Source organism: Mirounga angustirostris, unplaced genomic scaffold (assembly GCF_029215605.1).
Source record: "Mirounga angustirostris isolate CCGP_5_RB_7025 unplaced genomic scaffold, mMirAng1.0.hap1 SCAF_6, whole genome shotgun sequence".
Taxonomy (NCBI): domain Eukaryota; kingdom Metazoa; phylum Chordata; class Mammalia; order Carnivora; family Phocidae; genus Mirounga; species Mirounga angustirostris.
Window position 1 is genome coordinate 95,958,639 of NW_026991714.1, and position 26,649 is coordinate 95,985,287.

General features: G+C 35.0%; 1 protein-coding gene across 1 annotated transcript in view; it reads right to left on the reverse strand.

Moving 5' to 3' along the window:
• Window positions 1-26,649, reverse strand: part of CTNNA3 (catenin alpha 3) — a 1,789,288-nt gene that overhangs the window by 77,436 nt on the left and 1,685,203 nt on the right. The window contains exons 16-17 of the mRNA XM_064594691.1: window positions 10,974-11,079; window positions 738-872 (exon numbers count right to left, since the gene is read on the reverse strand). Of these exons, the coding sequence (XP_064450761.1) occupies window positions 738-872; window positions 10,974-11,079 (241 nt within the window). The remainder of the gene's footprint in view (window positions 1-737; window positions 873-10,973; window positions 11,080-26,649) is intronic.

The window sequence follows — 26,649 nt, forward strand, 5'->3', positions numbered from 1 at the left end:
TTCCTAGAACATTCATGATGTTTCACTTTAACTTAAATTTATAATCTTGGTCCATGTCCTTCTCAAAGTCACTGATAACTGAATCCAATATCAAATATTATTTTATTACCATACCCGCTCTAGAGGAATGATCTACTGTTATTAAAAGATGAGTAGAAATTTAGACATTATTTCTACTATGATCATTTTATAGTGGTTTGAAACTCAGGGTTACCAAAAATTTATGAAAGTTTTTCCAGACCATCTATGTTCTATCATCCTCCATTTCTCCAATTACATATAGAAATAACACTTTTCATGGCCTGAATTTCTATGTTATAGAAAAGGATAATGGGAAAATGAATATCAATTACTAGTAATAAAGCCATTTTTTCATTGATTTGCAAATCCATATGCATTTATTTCATAAAAATTACGGGATTCAATTCAGAGTTCCATCTGTCCCCCTTTTGAAGTCAGAAAACCATGCTCTAAATTAGTATCTATTTCTTACCTAAGTGGCTTACAAATCCTGATTCATTCTAAAATCTGTGGAGTAAATAAAGACAAGTTGTACTGACATAGCATTTCTTTAGCTCGATTCCTTGCTAATTTAATTTCATGCAATTTAATACATTCTAATTGAGTTTATTCTAACCTACATGGACCTAAAAGATTTGGTGAAGTGAGGAGGGGTGTCACAGCTTTGTTTCAAGCGTCTTCTACACGTGATGGTATAAATGGCAGGCAGTACTCACGGCTGACATGATGAGCTCTCCTCCCAGGTTCTGTATCTCAGCTTTAACTTGACTGCAGATTTTCAGTTGGTGAGAGTAAAACTTAATCTGTTCCAGATAGGCCAATAAATCTTGTTTGCATGATGGATCTGGACACTAAATAGGCATAAAAGATAAAAGTGGAAATAGCAAAATAACTTATAAGTAGATCAGAATGCTTTAATACCAACATTGGAGGTACCTATAAGGGAGCAACTTTATTGTCATGGAGCCCCATTTCTCACCCCAAGCCCATGTAGATTCTCATATGCTTCCACCATTAGAAGAGTTTATTCACGTTTCAACCATAATTACTTCAGCATAGACAATAGAAATAGCAAAGGAATTTTCAGACATGAAAAGGTACATAAAATAATTGCCTTTAATTTATGAAAAGGTTAGGAGGCTTCAGATTGCATTTTTAGGTAAATCTAAATAAATATTTTAAATGCAATTATTTCCTTCACTTAGAGTTGCTATTAGAAAACTCCTTGGGACTCATAGTTCGGCATTGTCTGTCCTTTCTTATTTATCTGGGCAAAAAAACATCTGCAACAAATCATACATTATCTTCTATTACTTCCAGCATTACACATCCTTAGCTATTACAGACAAAAGAAATCATTTGCACCTTAGATAACAGCCATGGAATCTATGTGGAGATGAGAAATAAACAACATACATGTTTTAGAGATGTATTAAACTTCTTTACCAAAAACAGTCTCCTACACTGTAATGTCATCTGCAAGGAACTTCTTGGGAGGACAGCTTTGAGCTTCAACATACCATGGTAAGTATCTGTGGTTAGGGTTAACTCTGTGTTCTTTCTTCTATGCAATTATAATAGAATTTTTTTAATCCCTGATAACTTACTTGCACTTTAAATACATTTTCATAAGGATGTGAAAATATGGACTATAATTTATATGCAAAGATATTAATTACACCATTATTTATAAAAGCAATATTTGGAAATAACTTAAATGTCCCCAAATAGTGGAAAGATTAAGTTAGAATGCATATCTATATAATGTGATATTAGTCTCAAGAAAATATGCTCAAAGGAGGTGGAAAAATAGTTTTAGAAAGTGGAAAAAACAGTATTTGAAATTTATATGCTATCTTAATCAAATTGCTAATCGATGTGTGGTTGTATTTGTGTTTACAACATACTGGGAAATATATGAAATAAACAAGCATGATACAATCAATAATTTTCTTCCTCTTTTACATTTCTTAAAATAGATATATATATAATTTCCATAATTATAAAAATGTTGTCAAAAAAGCTTTAATTCTAATGACCTAAAATGTAAATTGAGAAGACGATGAAAGACTGGGGTGCCTGGGTAGCTCAGTTGGTTAAGCAACCAAACTCTTGATTTCAGCTCAGATCATGATCTTGGAGTCATGAGATTGAGCCCCATATCTGGCTCCCTGCTCAAGTCTCTCCCTCTCCCTCTACTCCTTCCCTGCTAAAATCAATAAATAAATCTTCAAAAAAAAAAAAAGGAAAGTATGATGAAAGACCAAAAAACATTCTGTGCAATTCTTATTTTACCTAGTAATTCATAAATTGGAATGTTATTGAAAAATTCCAGAGAATCTTATTCTCTCTCATGTTTGCTAAATAGACTAGACTAGTCATAGCTATAGAATGTGTAGACATGATGAGAACATACTACCCTTGAGTCAAAGTTAATCAGAAAAGGTAGCAAAGAAATTTCTTTGCTTAATTAATTCTTAATTAATTCTTTCTTTTCTTAGTTAATTCTGCAGAAATACTATCACAGCCTGGACATATAAATGAATAGACAGATATATGTAACCAGTCAGATAATGAGCTAAGAGGATAGTGAGACCTTGACATTGAAGATGTTTCTCAAATTTTAAACAAGGAAGTAAGGGTAATTCCCCAAATCTCAAGAAGATTAAACTGTAACTAAGGAGAAGGAAGAAAAGAAGGACAAAGAGAAAGAAACAGGGAAAGAGAGGAAGGAGGAAGAAGAAAAAAGAAGGAAGGGATTTCCCCCAATTTATAGATGAGAAATCAGAAATTTTGAAAGCATAATAATTTCTCCAAGATTGAAGAGCATATGTTAGAGCCAGATTTTGAACCCATATCTATTTGCTTTTAAATCTATTTTATTTTAAATCACTAACTTAAGAGAATTTGATAAGTGTTTTTTAAAATCACAGAATACTGTGAGCAGCAGAGTTTCAAGGAAATAGAGAATTCATGGGAACACTGTCTCCAGCACTGTTCTGAAGTAGAGAGTACTTAGATTTTTTCAAAGACCAAAAACTAGTTATTTAGAATTACCTATAATGATGCAAGGCAAGGCATCTCATTGTTTTGTCATGACAAGAAGTTGATCTTTACTAAGAACTTCCCAAGTGCCAAGCATTGTGCCATGTCCTTTATGTGAATAATTCTAAGTTAGTATTCCACCATGCCATTTTACTTGAGTTTATATTGTTATTTTGCACATTTGCAAACTGAGTCTAGATAAAGTATATGATTTGTCTTAAAGATCTGATTTTACTTTTCTCTGTTTCATTCACTGCACAATGATGTCTCCTTTAAGACATTTATTCAAAATGCCATTTTCTCTTTTTTTTAAAGATTTTATTTATTTATTTGAGAGAGAGAGAATGAGAGAGAGAGAGAGCACATGAGAGGGGGGAGGGTCAGAGGGAGAAGCAGACTCCCCCCCGAGCAGGAAGCCCAATGCGGGACTCAATCCCGGGACTCCAGGATCATGACCTGAGCCGAAGGCAGCCGCCCAACCAACTGAGCCACCCAGGCGCCCAAAAATGCCACTTTCTTTGTCCTCGCTGAATAATGGTCATATCTATTATTTGTTCCTATGGATGAACGCAATGATAATCCCTGACACAGATAGTGTTTTATCTGTCATATACTATTCTCTTATATTAACTCTTTTACTAATCACCAACTCCAGGTGGTAGGTTCTATGATTATTTAGCAAAGGAGGAAACTGAAGCACAGAGAAGTTAACTGACTCATCCAGTTAATAAATGGTAGAGCTGTGTTCCAACTCACATGATCTGACTACACATCCCTACCTTCACAGTCTAGGCACAATATCAGTCTTCCTGCCAGTCTTATCATATATAATAAACAATAAATTGCCACTCTGATTTGTAAATTGGTTTCTTAAATTCATACTCTTATTTGTAAATTTTAAGTAGGAAAGTGTGGATTTGTTCCTTAAAGACCAGCACAACTATACATTTATGATAAAATAGAACTTGCAAAGTAATAATTAGGTTCTTAAAGATTTATTCATTTATTCAAGAGAGAGACAGAGAGAGTGAGCGTGAGCTGGTGGGGGTGGGGGCAGAGGGAGAGGGAGAGAGAATCTCAAGCAAGACTCCCACTGAGCACAGAGCCTGAGGCAGAGCTCAATCCCACAACCCTGAGATCATGACCTAAGCCAAAATCAAGAGTCAGAAGCTTAACCGACTGAACCACCCAGGCACCCCTAATCATTAGATTCTTGACCAATAACCAATGTTGCAATTACCTAAGGTTAAGCAAAACATATAGTTTCTCTCAAGAGACTCTTCAAGGCCATACTACAATTGTCTAAAATTATCTAATTCTGCTAAGGAAACAATGAGTAAATGAGTACAAAATTTGAAGCTCAACTTTTGAAATTCAAAGTTGTTTGACCCAGATTCACCCTTTTTTTCCAGAATTGATGAGAATTCTTTGTTACCCCTGAATACCATAGCCAGTTTTATAGGTGAAGTAGAAAAACATACTAATTGGTAAATTCCATGCTATAAAATTTATTAAAGCCTTCTTTCCTTTGACATTTGGAAAGCCTTCTGAGTCAATTTTGGCTGCATAATAGCAGAATCAGGAGAATGAATCATTCCCACTTTAAGAATCCTCATCTATTATTTGCCAAACCCCCCTTACAAAATCAAATAATGTTCTCCCTACCTTTTATATTTTTACAAAAGGGTGATAGAAAAAGTTTGGGCCCTAAATTTTAGAACATTATGCCCTTGACTTTTTTTTAAAATAAAATTTGCATAAAAATAACTTTTAGGGTGCCTGGGTGGCTCAGTTGATTAAGCATCAATTCTTGATTTTGGCTCATGTCGTGATCTCAGGGGTCCTGGGATCGAGCCCTGTGTAGCTGTGCTCAGCGGGGAATCTGCTTGAGATTCTCTCCTTCCCCCCCGCCCCTCCTCTTGCTCACCTGTGATATCTCTCTCTCTCAAATAAATAAATAAATCTTAAAAAAAAAAATTAAAAGAACACTGCTAGGGACTTTTAGGCAAATCAAGTGGTAGAATATCATAACACACATTGGTTACTACTTCCCAGCTTATTAAGACAGGAGATGTTGACCAGGACATCTGGTTAGCTTTTTAATGCATAGATTTTTTTTTTTAAGTTTTTTAACCCCCAGGACACTCACTACAGGAAAGCAGAAGGCATGTCAGCCTAGGTGGTTTTCTCACATTAAACCAGCCTTCACTCTTGTAACAAGATGCTTGGTACCAACACAGAATACATCATTTCATAATGAAAGCAAAAGTAAAAAACATTTAATACCTTCAAGTCTGAATTTTAAGAGTGAATTAGCAAAGTGAATACTTTTAAAGATCTTTATTCCATAAGCTTCACAATTTTTTCACCCATACTAGAGTATACACTTTATTTAAGACACATTTAAAATGATTTTGCAATTATAGACAGCAGTTAAAATTCTGCTACGCTGGCAAAGTTTGTTAATAAAAAGTAGTAGGTGTCACTGTGAATTTCTAGAACAGAAATTTCAAGCAATCAGTGATAGCAAAGGGCTTGAGTCCATGACCTTTCCCTTCCCTCGGGGTTCATTTCTCCACTTTCTACTCCAGCTCAGAGGCTGTCTCATTTCATCTTCTTTGGGATCATAGATTACCAACGATCCCATCTTTTTCTGCAGTTTTAATGTCTCCTTTTTCTATTAATCTTTCAACATGATGTCCCTTGGAACAAAAACCCTCCCTCAACCTTATAATCTCATCTCTCTTCCTGTTCATGACCATGAGTTCTAAAAATTTTTCAATGTTGCCTCATTGACATTCTCAGTTTTTGGTTTTGGGCATTTTTGATTCTCACCCTCTTCTTGGACAATAGTACACATTGTTATTGCTTCAACTATCACAAAATACAAAGAACTAAATCTTTGTTATCCAGCCCTGTTTTCAGAAGATACATGTGGATTTGCCCAGTCCATCATTTGTCTCATCATTTCATACTCAACACACATATTCAACTATCTCATAACCCACTTTGCCTACTATAAAACCTATTTTCCCCTCTATTAACCATCTCAACAGGAATGCTTTCTCTCTCTCTCTCATCTATTTGGTCAGTCACTAATTTGGAATTATTCTACCCCTTGAATCACAGCACACTTGGAACATTTTTTCCTCTTTGCTATGCCCAATCACTGCTGCTCTTTAGCAAACTGAGGTTTCTACTAGTCAGCCATAAAAAAGAATGAGATCTTGCCACTTGCAACAACATGGATGGACCTAAAGGGTATTACACTAAGTGAAATAAGTCAGACAGAGAAAGACAAATACCATATGATTTCACTTATATGTGGAATCGAAAAAACTAACCAGCCAAACAAACAAACAAAAGCAGAAACTGTCCCATAAATACAGAGATCAAACTGATGGCTGCCAGAGGGAAGGGGTGGGGGATGGGCAAAAAGAGTGAAGGGGAGTGGGAGATACTAACTTCCAGTTTGGGAATAAATGGGAAACAAAGGTACAAGCCTAGGGAATATAGGGAATGGTATTGTAATAGCATTGTATGGTGACAGATGGTAACTCCACTTGTAGTGAGCACAGCATAACAAATAGAGTTGTCAAATCACTAGGTTGTACATCTGAAAATAATAACATTGTGTGTCAACTATACTTCAAAAAAAGATACAAACAGATAATATACTTTAGTATCTATCTATATCTATTTAATTCCTGAGACACTGCTATGTATTTATTTTTATAAAGTTCATTAATGTGGAAAGCAAATCTAGATATCAATATCTTTGCTCAAAATAAATTTCAGGTAGATAATAGCATCAAAATACAAATATTGTCACAAGATGCATCTAGAAATTATATTCTTAAGGGACATGTTAGAATAATATAATAAATGCTTCAGAAGTTTCTTTTTTGCATACTTTTATTAGAATACATTTTTTACTCTCATAACATCAGTAGGGAAATAATTCAAATGAGGTGAGCCACTAACAACGTTTTGTTAAAATATCAGTAGAAATTCCATTTATCAGTTGTTTTGTTCATAGTTAAATGCATTGTATATGATTTGCCTTGTGATCCTTTATCTTGTTTCTCAAATGCCATCCTATCTTGAATTAGCATTGGCTTTCATTATATTTAACACTAAAATTTCATTTTAATTGTGTTCAGTTATGATTATGTGGGAATACCCAGCAGATAGTGTGGATATCTTCGCTTTGGCAAAAATAGAGTGAAGGAGGGGCGTCTGGGTGGCTCAGTTGGTTAAGCGACTGCCTTCGGCTCAGGTCATGATCCTGGAGTCCCGGGATCGAGTCCCGCATCGGGCTCCGTGCTCGGCAAGGAGCCTGCTTCTCCCTCTGACCCTCCCCCCTCTCATGTGCTCTCTGTCTCTCTCTCAAAAAAAAAAAAAAAAAAAAAAAAAAAAAAATAGAGTGAAGGAGTATTATAGGCTTCAGACACACCACTCAGAGGTAAGAAAGGCTAATTTTGTCCTCTCCTAGTGCAAAACACTTTAGCAGATACTCATTTTATATTGGTTCCTATTCATCTCTTTCCTATTTGGGGATATACAGCTTCTCTAATTAATTGAGATCTATGTATTTTTCCTACCTTGTGAGGTGTTATTCAATTCATCTAATTTAGAATATCTGCTTAACATAATGAATTACAGTGTAGAGTTGAGGAATAGAAAGAGATGTGTACTAAGAGTCTGGAATCTTGGATTTGTAAGAAAAGTATTTCTCTAACTCGTCATTCTCTTTATTCATGGATAACATGTTTAAGAATTGTGATAGCTAGCAACATCCTGTCCTTTAGGGATATACTGCCTAATAGAGACAGAATTTGTACCAGAGTTCTACAGAACTTAAGCAATACATCTTAAATGCCATAAATGACCTACCACACCATGTCAAGATACTTCTAAAGCCCTAAAGATGTTGGCTGATTGGGACAAGTGAGCTTATATTAGAGTTCTGGATGTTAAAACAGCTAATTAGGGTGCAGCCAGAGTAGTAAATTATATTTGATTACACACAGTAAACTTATGTTCAGGGAAGCAAAACAGGGAAGAAGGGTGAAAAAGAAAGAAAGAAAAAAAGGAAAAAGAAAGTTTAAGTAGATAGAATTAGAAACCTCAATTAATGTAATTTCATTTCATTTTCTCTGCATATGAACTGTACTCTGAAATGTTAGAGAATGAAACTAAATTTAACATTATATATAGATATAGATATCATAAGTCCATGTTGGGTGGAATTGAAAATTTTTTGATGTTTGATCTTCTGACTCCTTAGTAATAAATAGACTAGAAAGAATCATAAAAATTGTTAAAAAAAATTTTTTTGAACTAATTAGGTTGTTCAAAATAGAAAGCAACCAATGTTCTAGCAGATACTTTTCATAATACACATAGACACTGAAAATTGCCTTGCTTATTCATTTGCATTCCACAATAAATTTCAGATACTATTTGCTGTCTAAAATTTTTTTGTTAATCTATCAAATAATATCAGAAGCACAGTCATAGACAATCTCCCCAGATGATCTCTATAATAAGAGTCAGTTTCATAATTCTCAGTTTTTATTCTTGAGAACCTATTTGTTCAGAACAAAAGTAATTCATTTGAAACTACTATCCTATATGAAGTGGAAAAAGCCAGAGAGGGTCATCTATAATTTTTCATTATTCAATGACTTTTTCTTTAATCTTCTTTTAAAATGTAAAAGCTATATGAAAGCGAGACAATACTTTTGCTTTCTTCCATGTGATTTGGATCAAACTAAAAACAACAGTATAATGTAATAAAGCTGCATTATAAAAGTACCTGTAGCAAGGTGAATCTGATGCAATTAAAAAAGATCAATATAAGAAAAAAAACTTCCAAGTGACACAATTTTTTGAACTTTCAAAACTGTGCATTCTGAAAGAAACAGAAGCACACTGACAGGAAGTGTTAAATATTTAAAAAGTTATCAGTAAACATAAATCTGTCTAATGCATTATAGTTTCACTTACTCTACTAGTACTTGGTCTCCCTCATAAAAGTAAATGCAATAGAATTCTAAAATACAGAAAACTGTGGGTGGATTTGTGTTTCAATCATTTATTCATACTGTTTTTTGAATTATATTAGGATAGAGTTTTTTTTTTAACTGTAAATACTAAATACTAAAAAGATTAATAAAATGATTATAATGCTTAAAGTAGGAAGATACTGAAAATATACATATGTATATGCAAGAAATATTTAAAAATGTTTGTCTCTATTAGTATTCTTGTATCTTTTCCCCTCTATCTAGAAATATCTAATAATATACTTTAAAGTTGATCATGTTTTAAAAAACAGAGACTAAAAAGAGTACATAATAAGAAGCAGCCCACCAAAGTTTCCCTCAAAGTATATAAGCAAGAAATAATATGGAATAGTCACGAAGTCAAAAAGAAAAGTGCTTTTTTTTTTCCAAAGGGAAACAGATATGCATTATGATTGTGAATAATATAAAACCTACAATACTATATCTCAGTTTGAAACATTAAGTGAATTTATCAATACATTACTAAAGAAATTGACAGATTTTTCAATTAAAGTTGGATGAAAGGTAATTAATAATGTAGCTACTGGAAGGGGAGACGAACCATGAGAGACTATGGACTCTGAAAAACAAACTGAGGGTTCTAGAGGGGAGGGGGATGGGAGGATGGGTTAGCCTGGTGATGCGTATTAAAGAGGGCACGTTCTTCATGGAGCACTGGGTGTTATATGCAAACAATGAATCATGGAACACTACATCAAAAACTAATGATGTACTGTATGGGGATTAACATAACATAATAAAAAAAATGGATCTAAAAATAATGTAGCTGCTGCCTAGAATATTGTAACAGAGACATGAGAAATCCAAAAAAAGTAACTGAGTAATGTATAGAATTGTTGAAACTAATATAATCCTGTATGCTAATTATACTTCAATTAAAAGGTAAAAAATAAAATAAAATTTAAAAATAATTTAAAATTAAGAAACAAAACAGAAAAGAGAACAAACTGTTGGTTGCCCCAGGGAAGAGGGTTGGGGGGATGGGTCAAATAGGTGAAGGGAGTTAAGAGGTACAAACTTTCAGTTATAAAATAAGTAAGGCACAGGAATGAAAAGTACAGCTTAGGGAATATAGTCAATAATATTGTAATAACCTTGTAGGATGACATATGGCAACTATACTTATCGTGCAAGCATTTTGTAAAGTATGTAATTGTCGAATCACTATGGTCTACCCCTGAAATGAATATAATATTGTATGTCAACTATACTTCAATTAAAAATGTTAAAAAAAATAAATAAAACAAACAAAAAAAGAAAGGAAGGAACCCAAGTGTTTAGAAATTTTAGCATTTGTCTCTATAAGGAATATATGCTTTCCACATTTTATATCTTCACTTTAGTATTCTACTATTTGTCTTAGAATTTTACATAGAATGCCAGAATATATTGTTAACACTAAAAACATAACATAATAGAATTTTGGAAGGTATTGATTTCTGAATAGCAAAAATAAGAAATCTAAGGTTAAGAAAAAAAATACTAACATTGAGTCTTAGAGCCCATGAAAATAATTTGAGTATATATGAAACTCACAAAGGTTGGTATTTTAAATAATTTTAATATATCTTTGAAGCTCAAAAATCTAGAAATAATAAAGCACTAAATAATAATAATAATACCCTAAGAAATAATTAAGCTTCCTTAGAATTAATTTCCCACTACTTGTGTACTAATTATGCAATAAGATTTTTAAATAATAATTTAGGAAAAAGCAATACAATAACATAAAAATCCAACTTTGTTTTAACGAGTGTTGCATGGCAGAGAGCAATTAGCACAGACTTTCATCATGTCCATTTTTAGAGAACTCACCTGGTTAGCAATCTGCCGAGCAAGGACATCCATCCTTGATCCTGATTCTGATATCATTTTAGCTGCATAGATCACATCAGTTGTATGCTTTAGTGGTCCTTTGCCCCTTAAAGCAAAAGAATACATGTTAGTCGCAGTGGCTTATGCTAAGATACAAATGCACACACACATGAGATTTGCACCCCCGAGTACTGGCCATTCTCTTTACATACTTCAGTTTTGGAGAGGCACCAATTAGACACCAATATTAAATGAAAAATGAAAAACAAAAGAAGTCCCATTGTGTTGAGATTCAGGAAATACTGCCAAGAAGATGAACTCCATTTGATCTTCATTCCCCAGTATTTATAATAGTAGATATTTCAAAGCAAAGGTCTTTTCCTAATTTTAAGAGAAAACATGAGATTTTGGATATTTTATATATATTCAACATTGCATTTTCATCACCAAGTGTACTTTTTATCTTTCTCTTTATAATACTTTTTAAAGATTTTATTTATTTATTTGAGAGAGAGAGAGAAAAAAAAAAATGAGCATGAGCAGGGGGAGAGGCAGAGAGAGAGAGAGAAAGGGAGAAGGGAGCAGGGAGCCAGATGCAGGCCTCGATCCCAGGACCTGAGATCATGACCTGAGCCAAAGGCAGACTCAACCGACTGAGCCACCCAGGCGCCCCTCTAATCCTTTTTTTAAGTCTTTCAGTTAATTGCATTTTGTTTTTGCCACATTATATCTTCTCCACAATTAATTAATTGTAGTATCATAGTAACACTAAGTATGAATCTGGAGTCACACTACCTTGGACTGTTTCCAAAAACAGACCACTACTTCTTACCATTTTGTATAAGTCAAGCAAGATAAACAGCCACTCTGTGCCCCAGTTTCCTTAGTGGTAATGGGAGCACATACCACATGGAGTCACTCTAAGGATTTCTTGAGCTAATATCTAACAAGTGCTCAGAACATAGCTTTAAAGTAAATAAGTATTCAAAAATATAGGTTGTTATTGTTATGGTTGTTACTTTAAAATAATTTTGGTTCCAAATGCCATGGAATAAAAGTTGGGTTCATTTATGGGTTTTACAAGCTAGGTAAAAAAAAGAAATGCACTTCTTACACTTTTGGAGTGGGATCACATAAGGAGATATTTTTTCTATCTTCTCTTTCCTCAAAAATAAATGATTATCTGAACGAATGGAGCTTCCATACACCCCAAGCTCTCCTTTCCCTATGACCAATTCCTTACCCTCTTCTCTCTGTCAACACACTGTTCTAATTTGGTTTCTGTTCCTTGTTCCTAGCACAAAATGGGACCCTGAAGGAATCACTCACAAAAGTAAATGTTGTGATGCTTTGAAAGGAGCAGAGAGAATCAGGGAGGCTCTAGGGAAGATTAAGCCAGTCAGGGTGAGAAAAGGAAGATTCTGAGAGGCTAAAATACAGTGGAGTTAGGAGCGAAGGGGAATGAAAACAATCTCTGTCCCTGTCTTATTTACACCTTGGATGTGTCTTGAGAGTAGATGCCCTTATGTGAAATCTAAATTAGATTTATTGTTAGAGGAAAATCTCTCTTCACTAAGGAGACTGTCCCTGGGTAATAATAAAAGACAGAGAGGATTCATGCAAAGGTAAATGATGAGAGTATTCTTAGAAACCTGGATACCAAAACGCTTATGCTCTATAAGCCCAAATGGCCCTTTTGTTGCATTTTTCTTGTGATGGCTTTCAAATTTATTATAAGCATGTTTTCCTGAAAAAATGGAACTGCATTATTAACTCAATGAAAACCTGTCCTCAGTATATATGCTTATCACCATACTTCTCTTCTTTGAATCTGTTGACATAGATTGCTTTGTGATTTTTTAAAAATTGGCATTAATTATGACAATGTTTGAGTTGCTCTTATCAAGTTTACTTAATGCATCAGGCAGAACTAGATGTTATGGGCATGGTTACTTTCAAGAAAGGCAATGTGTTTCATTATTTCCACACATCTCTAGAGAAAGTTAAACTTAAATGAGGCTGTCTAAGATTGAAAGGCAATGTATCAATTTTCCAGGTCTTAAACAATGGCCAAAGGTTGTTTCTGAGTAGAGCGGGGAACACTCTTGTAGCTTAAACAATGGACAACGAGTTACATCCAAGGAATGCAGCTAATGCACACTTCGCTGTCAAAATAATATATTTCCCCATATAAAAACCCTAGACTGATGAAAGGGAAATTACCTTTAGCTTTAAATTCATACGTTGTTATGAGACCACTATCTTAAACACATGTAGAACTTAAAAGTAATACATTATGACAGACCACAATTATTCTCTTCTTCATGTTACTAATTAAATGTATTGCCTGGCAAGCTTCCTACTGAGTGCCAAACCAAATACACATTTTACAAATGATTCCGTATTATGCCAAGCTTCCAGAGGAAGCTGCAATTACTGAAATATAATAAATTTTTAACATTCCAGCCTGAAATGTGCTATGTAATGAAGGCTTTTTAAATTGGGAAATGCATTCAAAGGTTGTTTGCTGCCTTCATTTTCATAATGGGTTCTCAGGCTCTCCTGTCAGCAAATTGTGTCTTAAATCATTGATTTGGATCTGACAGAGAAAGATACCCAGAGGAGGATGGGATAAACTTTAGAAATATTTTAAAGAAACTGGAGGCCAGAAATCTCTGAAAAATAGTGGTTGCAATAATAATCTATTTCCTCCAAAAGGAGAGCAGATCTAGCTCCGGAGTAGGGAGTCTGCCATGTAATCATCAAACTATAGGTTAGAAGGTATAATGGGAAAGGTTTCAATAACCCAGCAATGTTGATGCCATGGAAAAGTTTTTTAGGCATGTGAAAGGGATACCTTTGAAGCTTAATTTATTGGTGCAACAAAAACCTTTCAGCCATTTTGATGCTGCCCCGACCTTGACTCCAATTCCTCCCACATCCCCACTGCATTTCTGGACCTACCACTCCCTTCTTTCTCTTTCGATTAGCATGAGAAAAAAAAAAAAAAATGAGATGATGCAGCTGATCAGTAAAACCTCTATTAAGTAGGGATCTGGTTTAAGAATAGAAAATATCAAACAGTTTTATAGACTTATTTTGTCATTTCAGAGACAGAGAATATGTATGAAATGATTTGATGTTTTCTGCCACTGTTTAAAAACAAAACAAAAAAACTTTATTATGTATTTTGCACTTTGCAGCCCCTAAATTTTTGATAACATAATATTACACCATTTTCAAGACCTAAAACTATCCCTTTAATTCTCTTCTCCTTTGGTATTTATATAGAATAAGTCCCATGATGTTGTGGTTCACTTAGTAGATGAATACAATGACAGTATATATTTTGTTCCATAATTGTAACTAACACATTTAGCATTTTCTGTGTGCTAGACATTATTCCATACACAAACTGATTTGATCATTATAATAACATTATGAGTTTAGAATTATTATTACCCTTATCTTGCAGATGAGGAAACTGAAGGATAAAGATGTTAAATATATCTTTTATTAAGTTACACAGGTAGTAACTATTAGAGATGGGATTTGACCTCAGGCAATCTGGCCACAGGATCTGCCTTTAATGACTATCTTATATTTCTTCTAATAAAACACACTAATACAAAATTAAAATATTAATTTTAATTGTTAACTAGGTTTATTGTGATAATTTCACTATACAAATACCAAATCAATTTTTAACACCTGAAACTAATATAATGTTATATGTCAATTATACCTCAATAAAATATAATAAAATAAACATAGGAAAAAATATTATAAACATCTCCTTAGACATTGATGGCAGTTACCATGAATGCAGTAGAGAGCAAAGACAAGGATTAGATCTATGTGCTGGGTAGTTAAGAGGTTCACCAACAGCGATTTCCTCATGCACAATAGCCTCAAGAAACACATCTATCTCCTAGTCCCAACAAAATAAAAATGTGCTACATTACATAGACATTTAAAGTAACTTATAGTTCTGGGATTTCTTTCTTGAGATACTCATACTTTTCTCTGTTACTCATGTCAGTACCCTTCCTCCCTCTCCCACTTTCCTTGGATTCTTAACACCAAACTCAAACTCAGCCATTACATAAGCCATGCTAGAGGGGAGATTGCATTTGGATGATTATTTATAATACAAGACATAGAACTTTTATCTAAGAATCTTAGCTTTAGACATAGTTATTTTATTTAATTCTAACACTCAAACTTGATGTTACTATTGCAACTCTACTGAGTAAAGTGAAATGAATATAGACTCAGTAAATACATTTTGTCTGCATCCCAGTTCTGCTACTTATAAGCTATGTAGCCTTGGGTAAATAACAGTTGGTCTGAACTTATTTTCTCTTCGTTAAAATGATTGTGATACTTGCCACATGGTAAGGATTCACAAAATCATGTATTTTTCACAATATTTGGCACATATTAGATGCTCAGCAAATGTTACTTTTTTCTTTTCTTCATCCCTTTATGAATAATGGTATTTTATTTAAAAAATCATGCTTTCCTTTTTTATTTAAAAATTACAGTACTTGCCAAACAATATGAACAGACTTGATTCATCTTTCTTATACCTGATGACAATATAACTCTGTATAACCTTATTCATAATATTCTTTCATAAGGTTATAAAATATATACACTCATAAACTGTGTGTTCATAGTCGTTGTTGTTCAAGGTTGTTCTTTAATTCCTTATAAGGTGTTGATTTACATTTAGTGACACCTTTTTGATAGTATAAACCTCCTAAGATAAGTGATTTAGCTCTACAAGAGTACCATCAGAATTCTCTTACTTGTAATACTGAAATTAGATACAAAAGGAAAAAAAGTAATTATCATGAAAGCAACCAAAAATGATGAGATAAAGAGAGGTACCAGACTCAAACAAGGACACCTTGTTTTTCTACTTTTCAAACATGAAGTTTTAATTAGGCAACTCTCTACCTCCGGATGTTAATTCCTCTTGTAAAGTGTTATTCTCAAATTTTGAGGACTCTATAAAAGTCCTTGGAAAATCAGCAAGTGAATAATCTGCTAACAATCATCCTGAGCAATTAGTATCCTAAGAAACCTTTGGGATTCAAGTCAGAAAAAGGGGTTGCCCCATGAAAGAATGAAAATATTGTCTGAGAATTGTATACATTTTTTTTTTCATTTCTGTTCCTCTTGTACCATATTATTCAGAGTGGTCTAACTGCTATAACATCAAAATATCTTCAGGACTTAACCCAATAAAATGTATTCCTATCTCACACAGTCAGGGTAGATTATGGGGTGGTGGGCGATACAACACATAGCCATTTAAGAACCAGTCTTCCAGCTACAAGATAACCTGTTCTCTAAGGCTTCACAGCACTGTTCTGGATCTGCTGTATCCACACATCTGACAGGAGAAATAAATCAGAATCTCATAGGAGATTTTAAGCATCAGGATAAGAATTAGAACATGTCACTCCAACCCAAAGTCCAGAATCCAGAAACACAGACTCATATAGCTGCAAAGAGGGCTGGGATATATATTCGATTTGGGCACAGGAAAATAAGAAAACAGGGTTTTATAGCATTTTCTCTGTAAATATTCCCAGGGATGCTAAAATCCTATATTTTGTTTTTAGCAACTAAAGTCTGTGTTCCCTGTGAAGGTATTTTGGATGTCACCAAGCACTTGGGAAAAATTGGGAAAGAACCAAAGGCTCTTTACCAATACAGCTGAAATTATGAGACATATACTCCACCTGGGCAGAACACCCAATTCTATTTTTTGTTTTGAAATGATCACATTGTAGATAGTCTATTATTAAAGTTAAAAATTACATAAGTTTTACTTTGTGCATGGTGATGATAGTCTTTAATATTCAATCTTGTATTTGTTTATGAAACAAGGATAGGGCTTATTTTAGAGATCTTTTTGGGGATCAACCTAGGGAAAATACTTTTAGTTATTATTGTTATAATTATTGCTGTTGCTGCTGCTGTAGTAATTGTTGTGTGTATGTATATGGGGTGTGCATATAGGAAGTAGGAACTCCCTTCCTTGAACCTAAAAACTGGTTTTCTAAATATATACGTGTGTGTGTGTATGCATTGTTTCATATATATATATGTACATATACATATATATGAGGCATAAATCTTTTTTAGTGTTTTTATTATTTTTGTTTTTTTTATTATGTTCAATTAGCCAACATAAATCTTTTCTGTGTTCTTCAGCCCTCAAATTCCCTAATTTACCCTTTACTTGTTAGCGTTGTATCAAATCTGAAACAGACTATAACATTTAGAGAAGGATTTCATGAAGTAGACTTAAGGGTCCCAAACACTAAATACCTGGAGGAAGCAGAAGTAGAATTAAAATGAAGCATTTCCTTAGCAAAGTTTGTTTTTAACTTGTAGGCAAAGAAGAGGCCAGCTAACCAGACGGTTTCATTTTTGTCTTTAATAACACAGATAGCCAACCTTCTCCAGTTCTTCATAAGTGTGAGAATTTCACTACTTTTTGTATAATTTTATACTGAAAGCATATATAATAAAAAAGTTTTTGTGTGCTTACTAAGTTCCAGAAACTGTTAAAATGCTCAATTTTCTAACTCAATTCTCATACCCAGCATTGCGCATCACTCCACAAATTTAAGAGTAGCCATCATATCATGGACACTCCCAGAATTGTGCATATCATAAGTTATGCACAATTCTGCTGCCTACATGTTCCTAGAATCTATTACCTATTCCAAGAATCGATTATCTTCTGTTCTGTTCTAGAATCAATTATCTTCACCCTATAAATAAGGAAACAGAAGCTTAAAAGCTCAAAGTTCCTTAACTTTTCTTCAAGGTATATGAATATTGGTTGGTCTAAATTTAAAAGCTAGGAGTTTAAGTCATTATTACCTTCAGAGCCAATTAAAAAGAGGTCATGTAGGAGGAAGTATCACCATAGGTTTTCTGTCAGTACTCATCTTGAAGCACAGAAATTCGATGGATGGCTCTGAATTGGTGGAATGCTTCATACATTGTAAGGAAGTACACAAGAACAAGAGATTCCTAGGCATTTTTCTGAGTGGGGTTCTCTTAAAGCATCATATGCTGTCTATCTGACCAGTCCCAAAAATGATAAAATAAATAACCTCTTCTTTGATTAAATTTCTTTTATCAGCAACTTGACATTTCTCTCTCTCTCTCTCTCTCTCTTTCATTCTATTTGGGACTGAAAGCAGATATATCTAAGGGGGGGAAAAAAAGAAAAGAAAGAAAGTCACAATTGTGTTTTTCTCTCCCAATTGGACTTTTGACTTTCGATTCAGAGAGAGATGTAACCTAGTGGTAAGAGTCCAGGATTGACTACCAGAAGTTTTCTAGAACCAAAAATGAAGACATGAATGTTCATTTGAGAATTCTAAAACTGGTGAAAATTATTGTGTATAGGTAGAGGTTTTTTTCTAGTGACCTGAGTCCCATTTTTGACCAATTAAATAAATTGCTTTAATATCACATCTAAAGATCATAGACATCTGAGAAACATTGCTGCTCTCATCTATTCTTCCAAAGGCAAGGACATTCTGGTGCTAACCTAAAGGGAAAACCAGATTTGGGTGTTGCATGGATGTTGATTTTCACTGCTCCCTCTATCTCCACAACTGCAATCATATCTTGTATCGTTTGGTCTGCTGATCCTCACACAGAGTCCTTGTATTAGTTTCCTATTGCTACTGTAACAAATTATCCCAAATTGGTGTCTTAGGACATCAGAAATTTATTATTTTACACTTCTGGAGGTCAGAAGTCCAAAATAAGTTACTTTCACGAGGCTAACGTCAAGATGTCAATAGGGCTTGTTCCTTGTAGAGGCTCTGAGGGAGAATCCATTCCCTTGCCTTTTTCAGCCTCTAGCAGCCACCTGCATCCCTTGTCTTGTGCCTTCTTCCTCCATCTTCTAAGCACATAACTATAGTTGCAACTCTGGATCACATTAGTGGCTTTCTCCTTTCTGACTTCCTGCTCCTTCTTGTAAGGACTTCTGTGATTACTTCGTACCCACCCAGATAATACAGGATAATATTCCCACTTCAATATCCCCAATATAATCACATTTATGAAGTCTCTTTTGTGGGGGTGCCTGGGTGGTACACTCAGTTAAGTGTCTGAATCTTGGTCTTGATCTCAGGGTCATGAGATCAAGCCCCACACTAGGCTCCCACAGAGTCTGCTTGAGATTCTCTCTCTCCCTCTTCCTCTGTCCCACCCCCCGCACTCTTTCCATCTCTCTCTCTCTAAAGTAAATAAATAAATCTTTTTTTATAAAAAAAAGTCTCTTTTGCCATAGAAGGTGACATTCACAGGTTCATAGGATTCACAGGATTAGGAAGTGGACATCTTGGAGAGCCATTATTCCACATGAATTTTTCCACATGTATTCCACATGAATATTCCACATGTTTACCACAGCCCTCATGAATCACTACCAAGTAGTCCGACTTGGTTCCTATGAGGGAGCTACTGGTTTTTCTGGACATGGATCAAATCAGCTGAACAAATTGACAGTGCTCTGGTGGATGCTTCTCCAGCTTGCTAGTTTTTTGTTTTTTGTTTGTTTTGTTTTTTTTCACATGATCTGTATTATTCTAACTTCCAGTAAAAGTTTCAGGTGCTTGGTTCTTAATGGTTTGCTAGCTGTATGTCCCTTTACTTACAATTCATATAAAATAGTGAGGACTGGGGAAATTTGGAAACCTGGAAAAACCAGAGTTTCCTGGAGAGATACTTTATGTGCTTGCTGGTGCTCTCCTCTACACACACCCCCCCTTTACACTACACATTAATTTTAGCATGCTTTTCTTTTCTCCCAGGGCTACACAGGACACACAACCACTGAAAGCACATCAGACTCCAGCCTGGGGCAAGAGGACAGAAGGCATCCTTTCTGGTGTAGGTGGGGAAAGTTTCTCAGGTGATTATTACATGTTGTCATTTTTTCTTTGGGACCAACAGGCTTTGAAAACTCTGGAACATGATTTCATAAGACATTGAAGAACTAGACACACTGCATACCAAAAGGAGTCATTTAAGGAGAACATTACAGTTAAAATCACTTAAGATACCTCTTGCAAAGAATTGGTAATTGAAACTGAAATAAGGGATAAACTTCTCACTGCTGGCTCTCCAGACTCATAAGGGTAGTGAGCACTGACAAGGAAATCCATTTGTATCTTTCCCCATGCATGGGAAAGTAACCCCTCCGGCATCCTCTCCCCCAAAAAAGACTTTAAGTCGTTGTTCATCAATACCCTCTCAGGACGTAATGGGAAATCTGTACTCAGCACCAACATTTGAAAACAGGTCTTTTCTGGCCTTCCACACATTACTTCTCTGAGTGTGCACGTTAATCAAAGCCAGTGCACTGTAAAGACAATCACACTCTCTGACTGTGGACGTCCCTCTTCTTCCTGCTGGCCTTAGCCTCCGCATTAATCATGTACATGATCTCTTCCAGAGCCTGGGCATTTTTTCCAGCTTCCCCTTAAACCACTGTGATGTACTGGCTGCTCCTGCTTTTTGAATAGCAGACCAAATTTTATGGGTTTAGAAAATAATCACTTTCTTTTTTATTATTATTTTATTTTATTATGTTATGTTAGTCACCATACATTACATTATTAGTTTTTGATGTAGTGTTCCATGATTCATTGTTTGCGTATAGCACCCAGTGCTCCATGCAGAACGTGCCCTCCTCAATATCCATCACCAGGCTAACCCATCCTCCCACCCCCCTCCCCTCTAGAACCCTCAGTTTGTTTGTCAGAGTCCACAGTCTCTCATGGTTCGTCTCCCCCCTCCGATTCCCCCCCTTCATTTTTCCCTTCCTACTATCTTCTTTTTTTTTTTAACATATAATGTATTATTTGTTTCAGAGATACAGGTCTGTGATTTAACAGTCCTACACAATTCACAGATGAACGTAATATAATTTAGCTTTTATTATATAGCATTTGACCTCCTTGAAGCCTACATACCAACTCACTTCCAACTCTGGTCACAGCCTTATGTTATCCTAAGGTCCAATTGAACAAACACATGGGAGTGAAAGGGTCACTAACTTAGTCAAGACCTACCATAGATTAAATAGACTGGACACATGCGGTGCCAGGGTCTGGCTTGCCACCAGCCTCTGGCCTTCCTACTGCTTCTGGCAAAGAGGAAAACTGCCTATCGATCTTTAGCAGGGCCTCCCTCCCTTCCCTAGTCTAGTTGGATATAGCTACAGTTTATTAAATTTTAAGATACTACAAAGCCTACCATTTTCAATTGGCTTATTCAGATCGAGCGTGACTTGATACACACTGTTTTATGCAGGTCGTTTTCATGCTAATGTGCCAGTCTTGCTGCTTTCCATTGATTTGTATGCTTTATTGAATTTATTTTATTGTACAGTGACCCAAAGCTGATTTCTTTAAAGTAAAGGGTATGGTTTTAAAATATGAATGAAATAATCTGCTCTAGTTTCAGACACACATTATTTTTTTACTGTCTCCCTCTGTCAGGCCTGATACCCAATTATTTATCTAATGCTATGTGAGACAGCATACTTAACGCCTCCTCGGTTAAGAGAAGTTAAATCAATATCATTGTAAAACCTCATGATGCGACATCATGCCCAGCTGTGCGATCCACCCTCTTGTCTATGTGTGCTGGCCTTTGCCCTAAAAATCTCTTGCCTTGGAATAAAATAGACTCATGCCATACTTAGTTATTTAGACCTGCTTTTATATTGGAGGGCTCAGTCTGGAGGGTCACATGTCACTATCAGACTGAACTACCTTAAAAGGACCTATAACCCAGTTTCGAATTTTGTGCTTAATGATTTATTTCTTATTAAACCAAAATTACAATAGAAAGGAATAGAAAAGAAAGTCAGGGCTTAGATTTTCTTTTTTCTTCCTTTTTCCTTTTTTTTTTTGGTAACGTTCTAGACTTGTTTTGTTCTTTGTTAGGCATGGGTGCTCTGTTGCTGTCTCAGCAGTGCCTTGGGTCAAGGTGTCAGTTTGCATGGGACCATAGATCTCCTCCGCCCTTCTCTATGAGGGGTCTGTTTCATTCAAGGCCTGCCTGTTCTCTTTCTGAAAATAGGCCTCAAAGGTTTCCTGAAATTCTTCTGAAAACTTTAATGATGGCATGCAAGCATATTGAACTTGACTGAGATAGCTGCCTTTCTCTCCTGCCTAGAGCTCCTCCCTAAACCTTCATGTTTTTTTTATTTTTTACTTTTTGAAAATATTGAAAAATGTGAGATACTGGGTCTTCAATTAAGGGGGGGTGCGTATCTGGGAAGAAAATAATAGGAAACCAGAACATCAACGGCCATAGGATAAGATGTTTACTCTGAATAAAATCCAAATTTGTCACTCTCAAGAGGAAGCTCACAGAATTCATTTCTATGGCTTGCAGTCTGGGGCTGAATAAAGTTTTTTTCCCCAATGGGAAAAAAATGACATTTTCCCAGAGGCTAAAGTCATTAAGATTGTGACTGTTCCATGGCTGGGAATTGGAGGTTCTGCTCTGTCTTCTGAGAGTTCAGCTTGGACATCCTTTATAGTTTTGCTTATGCCAGGAGCTGGCATTCTTAAGACATCCCCTCTTTACATTGAACTTTTGGTGCTTTGAATAGCAAAACATTCATAGTTTTAGCCAAATACATTGTTTTGGGGCCTTTATTCAGCCTGCTCTGTCAAGCATAGGATGAGATAACACATATTTTACCTTCATCTCCTCTCTCTCTATATATTTACTTATATTACATGTGTGCTAATAAATTATGCATATTATAAAAGATATATAGAAATAGAAATTATAAAGAGATCAATTAAAGATGAAAAACCATTTTAAATTTCTTGTTAATGATAATGGCATTAAAAACAATCTCAAGACACAATATACCCTTAAGGAGAAATTTAACATGAGTGTTAGAGAATGTAAATCCATTCTTCAAGCAGTCTTTGTGATAACTAATTTTATTGGCCCAGTTCCTGTCAATTTTTTATTAATTCATCATTGATTTTTAGCTTTGTAATGGGGCTGACCAGTATCTCCTCTTCGGAATAAAGAGAATTGTCAACTCTGATATCTTGTTCTTTGGAAATATTTCCCTTTTAATTATCCTCAATCCATTTTTTTTTCTAAAAATTTAAAAACAGATCCAATTTAATGAAGGTTAGCTTAGTTAAAACTAGATAGCATAATTCATAAATCCAGTTAACTGGGTACACATTAAGTGTGATATGTTGAAAACTACTGAACAAGTGAAGATATCATAATCAATCCTTCTAAGCTGTAGAACTCTCTTGTCTGCAATATGTAGTAAAGGAGAGTATCAGCATCAATCATGTATAAAATAGTCTTAAGAATACAATTCTTAATATTTCTGATAACAAACATAAATAAAATTTCAAATGTTTTCTTTCCACTCTCCAACAGAATAGCTAACAGCTCCACTTTAGAGATTACCATTTAAACACATAGCTCAAATGTTATCTTTTCCAGATAGTCTTTCCAGTTGTCTAAAGCAGGAAATATATATATTTAGTCCCCCTGACATTTCTGCCATCTTACAGTACCTCTCTTGATATTGTCATCCCTTCCTGCCTTAGAGTTATGTATATGCATGTCTTAACTCTTGAACTAAGACTCTAAGCTTATTGGGGAATGGTCCATCGATAATTCATACTTGGCTTTCCCAGAACATCTGGAGGCAGAGAAAGCAGTAGGGAGACAAGCCATGGACTTACGTATAGTTCTTTCAAAAATAAATATTTCAAGAGATAAGTTAATCAATTCTCTTATCCCAGTTGCAAAGAAAAGAATACAAACCCATGAAGTTTATTTTGTATTCTTGCCTCTATTAGGTATATCAAATAATAATTGCCAGAAGGCATGAAAGAGAAGAACTATAAATAAGAGTATATTTATTTTAAAGGTTCAAAATAAATGTCAAATTCACAACGGATAATCACCTTTAGCATCTGAAAGGAGGCAATGAATGATTATCCTGAGACACTACTTTATCTAAAATTTTTAAAGATGCACATATGTATCTTACATATACTCATGTATAATACATCTTCCTTCTCCTTTTCTAAATTAGTTCTAAATAGAAATTATAAGTGACCATAAGAACATGTTTTATTGGGGCGCCTGGGTGGCTCAGTTGGTTAAGCGACTGCCTTCAGCTCAGGTCATGATCCTGGAGTCCCGGGATCGAGTCCTGCATCGGGCTCCCTGCTCAGCAGGGGGGTCTGCTTCTCCCTCTGACCCTCCCCCATCTCATGCTCTCTCTCTCTCTCAAATAAATAAATAAATAAAATCTTTAAAAAAAAAAAGAACATGTTTTTATTATTCCTAACTTTATTGGGTATAAGAGAAGGAAGCATAATGTAAGTTAAAGAACCAAAAACAGTTTATCCCTGTAAGCACAGATGCTATAGTAAAGACAACAGGAATTATTTTTAGGTGCTTTTTAGAGCAGCAAAGAACTAAAGGCGAAAGATGAATTCAAATTGAAAGCCAGAAACATTACAATTAAGAAAAAAAGTCCAAGGAACAAAAGGACTACTTATTTTTAAAAATAGATGCTATTTCTAGAAACATGGCAAATACTTGAAGGGCTGGGAATTGGAGGTTCTGCTCTGTCTTCTGAGAGTTCAGCTTGGACATCCTTTATAGTTTTGCACACACTCAGCCCCCGAGGAGCACCAAAGTGAGATTAATGATTTCATTTTCTTTTCAAAGGTTATGTTCCCGTCATTAAGCCATGCACATAACTAACTATGGGAAGGTGGGCCAGGCCAGACTGAGAGAAGTGCAGAGGTTTCTGCTGGGCCAAGCTGAACAAAAGTAAAGGGAAGTCAAATCATGTGCACTGTAGCTTATACTAAGGATTCAGAAGTCCATACCCCACTACTAGAGAGAAGCCTCTTGCCACAGTCTTGCTCTTGGAATCAAAGTTCCATATCAACCACATGAGAAGAGATTCTTGGTAAGCATGCTCATATATTCCTGCTGCAGTTTTTATTTTAACAATGAACAAGTACATGATATATTGTCTCTGGCAATGGAACTCACCCTTTTCCATGGAATGACACTTCATCTTGGCTAATCTTGTGTTGGATTGAAACACACATTCTGCCTCATCTCTGACCTCAAACAGCCTATTGCTTGGAAATGGATGAAGCCCCAGTTTAGAGATCTTAGCCTACCTGGTCACCATGGGTGCCACTCTCAAATCCCTATCAGATATAATCATTTTCTCTCTTGGTTCTACCCCCTCCTCTCTGCTTCCCTCTTGGTCATACCTTCTCTGCGCAATCTCACCTTGTATGTTTTATCTTCTTTTTCTCCCTCTTTTTGTTGTTTTCTCTCTTATTCTTTGCCTCTTCTCTTTTTTTTCTTCTCCCCATTCTGCTGCTAGTTAAAACTGGAGATACTTGTTAGTCTTACTTGTGGATAAAACAGATTACAGACCCTTCGTTTCATAGATGTTTTAATGTTACCCATAACAGTAAGTTTCAGTTGTATGATATTTTACAAACAAAAAACCACTTTCCCACAGATTATTGATTTTGATATGTGTTGAATTTGATATACTAACAAACCTGAAGTATAAGAATGACAGATTATCAGATATATATATATATATATATATATATATGACTGATATATATATATACACCCAGTGAAGTTGAGAGGCAAATAAACATATAAAATAAATAATAAGACAGTTTCAGATGTTAATAATAGCAAGATGAAAACCGAGTAATATCATAAAATACCTGGTTGGGACAGAGAATATTGGTTGAAGGAGAAAATAATTAATGTCTGTACCAAGTTTGGGATTGACAGGAGAAGCCATATAATAACATTAGTTGAATGTGAGTAAGAAAAAAAATATAGGTCTTACATCCTAGAGACCAGCTGGAGTTGTGAAAGTGATCCACAGACTATTTCCAAAGGAACTAATTTCTTCCTTGAATAAGTACTATAAACCATATATAATGATATTAAAGGATAAAAGTAAGTAAAATGAGATAAGTGAATGAGAAACAGCTAATCAGAGTGGACGTGAATCATGATACTTTATAATCACAAATGCCTTTGAACTATACAATTATAGAAACTGATAGTTGAACAGGAACTTGATGGCCAATTAGCCTAGGTTCTCTCAACTGTGGAAATAATTTCTCCAACCTCCATGACTAATAGTTCTCTAATTTCTGCTGGCATATTTCCAGACTGGGGACTTGTAACTCCTTGGGATAGGTTTTTGTTTTGTTTTGTTTTGTTTTGTTTTGTTTGTTTTTAGATTGACAGCTTTAACTGCTAGTTATTTCTTTAAATTGAACAAAGATCTCCTGAATTCTTCACAGTGGTTCTAACTCTGTCCTCTGGAGCAACACAGAAAGCAACTCCTGTGAGAATGAAGGGTTAGATTCAGGTATTTGGCATGTTTGTTAAGACGCCATTGTATTTTCTGAAAAATACAGTCTAGAATACTGAGGAAGAAAAAGGACATTTAAAAAATTAACAGAATGAACAAGCCAAGAGGAAGAAGAAAAAAAGTAGCAACTAATAAGCTTGCTGTATTGATCCAAACAAGGGAGGAAGAAAAGAG